Source organism: Sciurus carolinensis, chromosome 11 (assembly GCF_902686445.1).
Source record: "Sciurus carolinensis chromosome 11, mSciCar1.2, whole genome shotgun sequence".
NCBI lineage: Eukaryota > Metazoa > Chordata > Mammalia > Rodentia > Sciuridae > Sciurus > Sciurus carolinensis.
This window is the reverse complement of record NC_062223.1, coordinates 22550924-22555680: the sequence shown is the minus strand read 5'-3', so window position 1 is coordinate 22555680 and position 4757 is coordinate 22550924. Positions and strand designations below refer to the sequence as shown.

General features: G+C 37.2%; 1 protein-coding gene across 1 annotated transcript; it reads left to right on the top strand.

Moving 5' to 3' along the window:
• The first annotated feature begins 507 nt into the window (after nucleotides 1–507).
• LOC124959192 (olfactory receptor 4C11-like) lies at nucleotides 508–1428 on the top strand. The gene is given in 1 exon segment (XM_047517793.1): nucleotides 508–1428. A coding segment is annotated over 1 exon segment (921 nt).
• Nucleotides 1429–4757: the final 3329 nt, after the last annotated feature.

Below are 4757 nucleotides of genomic sequence, written 5' to 3'. Positions count from 1 at the left end.
AAGTGCAGAGTTAAAATTGTGATACAAGAAATATGTGCATAGATGAGTTTATATATGTGGATATGAAACCTTTTTTTTTAATTCTGAAGTTCAGAATAAAGTAGAATAAGTATTTGTATTCCATTTTTTATATAGGAAGGCTGAGTTGCAAAATAATCACTCATCCAAGGAAAGAACAAATTCTGCAGATCTCAAACTAGTTAAGAACCAGTATAGTTGAAGGACATTTGTCTTTTATTTTCCAAATGCAAAGAAAAAAAAAAGTTTGCTCCAGCCCAGTGAGTTTTGGGGTCAACAGAGAAATCTAGAAGAGTTGAGGACATCACAGTCTTAAAAGATGCCAGGGAATTTTGTCTCACCACAAATGCATATGGAGGTAAACGCATGTGGTAGAATCAAAGAATTTATATATCAGCATACTGATCTTTTAAAGATGTCTGTTACTTTCTTCTTTATGCAAGCTAAACATTTGTCAACTGCATGCTGCCCACAGGCACTGACATGGTGATGTATAATGGCAGCATGACTGAATTCATTCTGTTTGGGCTGACACAAGATGCTGGCAAACAGAAGGCAATATTTGGGATCTTCTCGATTCTTTACCTCATTACTCTGATGGGAAACTTTCTTATTGTGGTGACCACTGAAACAAGCCAGACACTTGGGAGTCCAATGTACTTTTTCCTTTTCTACCTGTCCTTTGCTGATGCTTGCTTCTCTACAACCACAGCCCCCAGACTGATTGCAGATGCCATTTCTAAGAAGAAGACTATTTCCTACAATGAGTGCATGACTCAAGTTTTTGCAGCCCATTTCATTGGTTGCATGGAGATATTTGTGCTCATCCTCATGGCCTTTGATTCCTATGTGGCCATTTGTAAGCCCCTGCGATACACAACCATCATGAGCCAGCTAGTCTGCGGTGTGTTGGTGACTCTGGCCTGGGTGGGATCTTGCATCCATTCCTCAGCACAGATTTTCCTGGCTTTGAGATTGCCCTTCTGTGGCCCCAATGTGATTGATCATTATTTCTGTGATTTGCAGCCCTTGTTGAAACTTGCCTGCATGGACACTTATGTAATAAATTTGCTAGTTGATTCTAACAGTGGGGTCATTTGCATGATGAGTTTCACAATCTTACTTATGTCCTATATTGTTATCCTATATTCTCTGAGAAACCACAATGCAGAATGAAGATGAAAAGCCCTTTCCACATGCACCTCCAACTTTATTGTTGCTGTCATATTTTTTGGTCCATGTATATTTATATATACTCATCCACCAAACACCTTTCCAATAGACAAGATGGTGGCTGTATTTTATACAATTGGGACACCTTTACTGAATCCTTTGATCTATATGCTGAGGAATGCAGAAGTGAAAAATGTCATGAAAAAATTATGGTGCAATAGAAAGATAAAATATTAGTGATAAACAAGATCTCTGTGTATGTGTGTGTGCATAAATCATAATCTCATCCAATCCTCTGTAATATAAATATTATACCTGAAAATCACAAAATAATTGTGATGTACATTTGTGTATACTAATACCTTTCCCAGATTTTATTCTAGCCCCTTTGAATGTGATCATAAGAGTAATCCATAAGAAACTTAACAGAGTTAAAATTGTTGTCAACCTAAAGATTAGAGACAATGCTTCTACAAAATGCTACCTTGGAAATTTGCCTGTTTCACTGAGGAAGCATGGAGTGATACATGCTTAAACTCCTATGAAAAGATGAAAGTCCAATGGGAATCTAGGCCCTACCTAGAAAGTCTCTCAAAATTCAGTGAATAGAGAGGGAGGAGGAACCCATTATTTGGTTGAGATTGGCAGAGTCAGCCAGTCTGTCTCTTGGGGTGGGAGTGGGGGGCATCTTTCATATTGTTCTTCACAAAAGAGAGGGAGGAGGACCTGAGAGTGTTTGGCAGTTGGAAGATGCAGAGATAGGAGAAAGATCAATATAAGAAGAGAGAGAAGGTGAAAGAAAAGTGGCGAATTTTCCCCAGGTAGAAAGGGCTTTGTTGGTATTCATATATGACCATATAAAAATATACAGGAAGTGATGGAGTTTCAGATATCTCTGTATCACTGCCCTTAGTAGCTTAACTTCTCAGCTGTTGTGCTTATTTAGTTTCCAGAAATGAAGAAAGAAATGCTTATTTTTCTCTCTTAAATAGTTTCTTAAAATTTTAACTTTAGATAACCTGGAAGTATTGGTCCAGTCTAATGTTTCTCACCTTTGGTCTTTTAGCATTGTATAAATGTGTTTTAAGCACTTCTCATTTTGAAGTATTTTAATTTTGAAAATCAACTAATCTGTGTGTATCATGCACACTCACCCCACCCCACCTCATAAACTCACAATCAAATATGGTCATGCCCTTTCTATACCTGAGCATAGGAGTGCAAGCACATTGGCACCCAGACACACCACTCTAAGTGACTTAGGCTCATGAACAAAGAGCATGATGTACTTTGTATGTAAATGGGCATTTATGTCAACTGAACATAAAATGTCATTGTGTTCCACAAAGACTTGCAATCACTCTGACATAGGCAATTGGTGACAGAGGAGACTTTGACTTGCCAAGGAGTATATCTGTGAAAGTTTTCAGTCCCATAATGGCAAGTGGTACCTTTGTTTATGCCCTTCCTAGATGAATATTCAGTTTTTTCTAATTTTAGTCTTCCAATTCTGTTTTTAAACATTTGACTCTAGTCCTAAGAAGGTTATATTTAAATTTAACTGCATCTTACATAAGCAGGACATCATAAAATAAAACTTTATTACTTGCCTCTCTCTGATGCATCAAATAATATAGTATGAGAAAATATTTTATCAATGTCTGAATGGAAATTCAGAAAGTTTCACAAATTTTCTGTTGCTGTTAGATAGCACACAGTCCCAATTCCCATGGATTTTGAACAAGTCCTCTATCAGAAATTTAAAACCCATCCAAATGAACCCATGTATCCATGAACCATCCTCTCTCCATCCGCCCTCCCCTACAGCACAACAAGGGAACTATGGTTGACAACAATTAATTGTCTATTTCTGAATCACTAATAGGGAAGATTTTCAATGATCGCAGAACAAAGGAACAATAAGTGATCGAGTGATAGATATGCCAGTTACAATGTTCTGATCATTACATGTTGAGATATCACCTTGTACAATGTAATGCCATGAAATTATTATGTGTCAATTAAAAACATAACACAAAATTAAAAAAAAATAAATTAAAAAGTCCAAGACATGTTACTTTCCAACTGTCAAAATTTCCTTCCACTGAGGCACAAAAGCATGACAAAGGAAAACTGGATGGTGAAGTCTGAGTGAACATAGAAAAGAGAATTATTCAGGAGGGAGAAAACTCTTGTTTGTCTTGGTTTCTTAATAAGCTGGCTCACTTGCCTATGCACCTGACAAATGTTAAAATTCTCTTTTTTCCCTTCCTTTTTGGGATTTTTTTTTCCCCAAGTCCTTTTAAGATACCTGCCTTGGTGTTTCTATTATAGTTTCTTTGATGTGGAAGGAAAATGTCTACTCCGTGTGATTCCTGGTGATGCCTCCTTAGGTCTTTAAAATGTTGTGACCCTTTGGGGCTGGTACCTAAAACACTCCTATGACTCCCTTTGGCAGACCATGGATGTCTTATCCTGAGAAAGTCTATCAATATAGAAACACTGTAGGTTCATGTCACCAGCAACCCTTACCTGATTATTATTATTATTATTTTTACTAAATTGGCCAGTGACTCTTTCTACCTTGGTGTTTCTGATCTCAGTCTCCTGGGACCATTAGTGGGGAAGCTTCTATGCTCTCAGAACAATACACACACATGCAGGTACACACACACACACACACACACACACACACACACACACAAACACATATACACATCAATTTGAAGTGAGTGGCAGGCACATCTCCACAAGGGTTTTCCAAAGCTATTTTCACAAACCATTTTCTCACTTTACACATTGACCAAGGGTTTAAATCCTTTTCCTAGTTTTGCAAACTCATACCTGCATAAGGCAATCTGGTATGGAAATAGGCAGTGTGATCTGGTCACACTTTGTAATTTCACATGCACTATGTCTAGTCAGACTTTAAAATTTTACATATTAAAACATGAGAGGTGTTGGTTCATGAATGACTTGTTTATACCAACGGTGGATCTTGAGAAAATTCATTTTCATTTAGAAAGGGGCAGTACATTATTTTAATGCAATAATCATGTCTTTGCATCCCCCGTAAAGATACCTTTTAGAGACAAATTTTTGTAAACTTAAAGTTATCTGAAAACAGAAAACTTCTAAGCAAATTGAACAAGGACAAATTTTAGAGGTGAAGAGGAAAGCAGAGATGTTGGTGGAGGAAAACGACGTTTGAAGATCAGTTTCTGACTGGGTTAGAGGAAGAAGTCAAGGTGATCTCATAAAATACCCAAGGCAGCTCCAGTAAAGTCATTTCGTGATCTTTATTGTGGAAAGGGCCATTTATAGTTCCCTATCTCTACATTTAGGTTTGAGGATTCTTTTCAAAATAAATTAATTAACAAATAACCCTCAGGATTTAGGAAAGAATTAGAAAGAATCATTACTACGGTGTCAACAGATAATAGGAAAGGATAATTTTGAAGTAATTTCAGCACCAGTCACTTCAAATAGCTGGGTGACAGAGGGGTGATGTAGGCCCAAGAGGGTGGCAATTAATCATGCTATTTTGGGGTGCACACTGCAAGAAT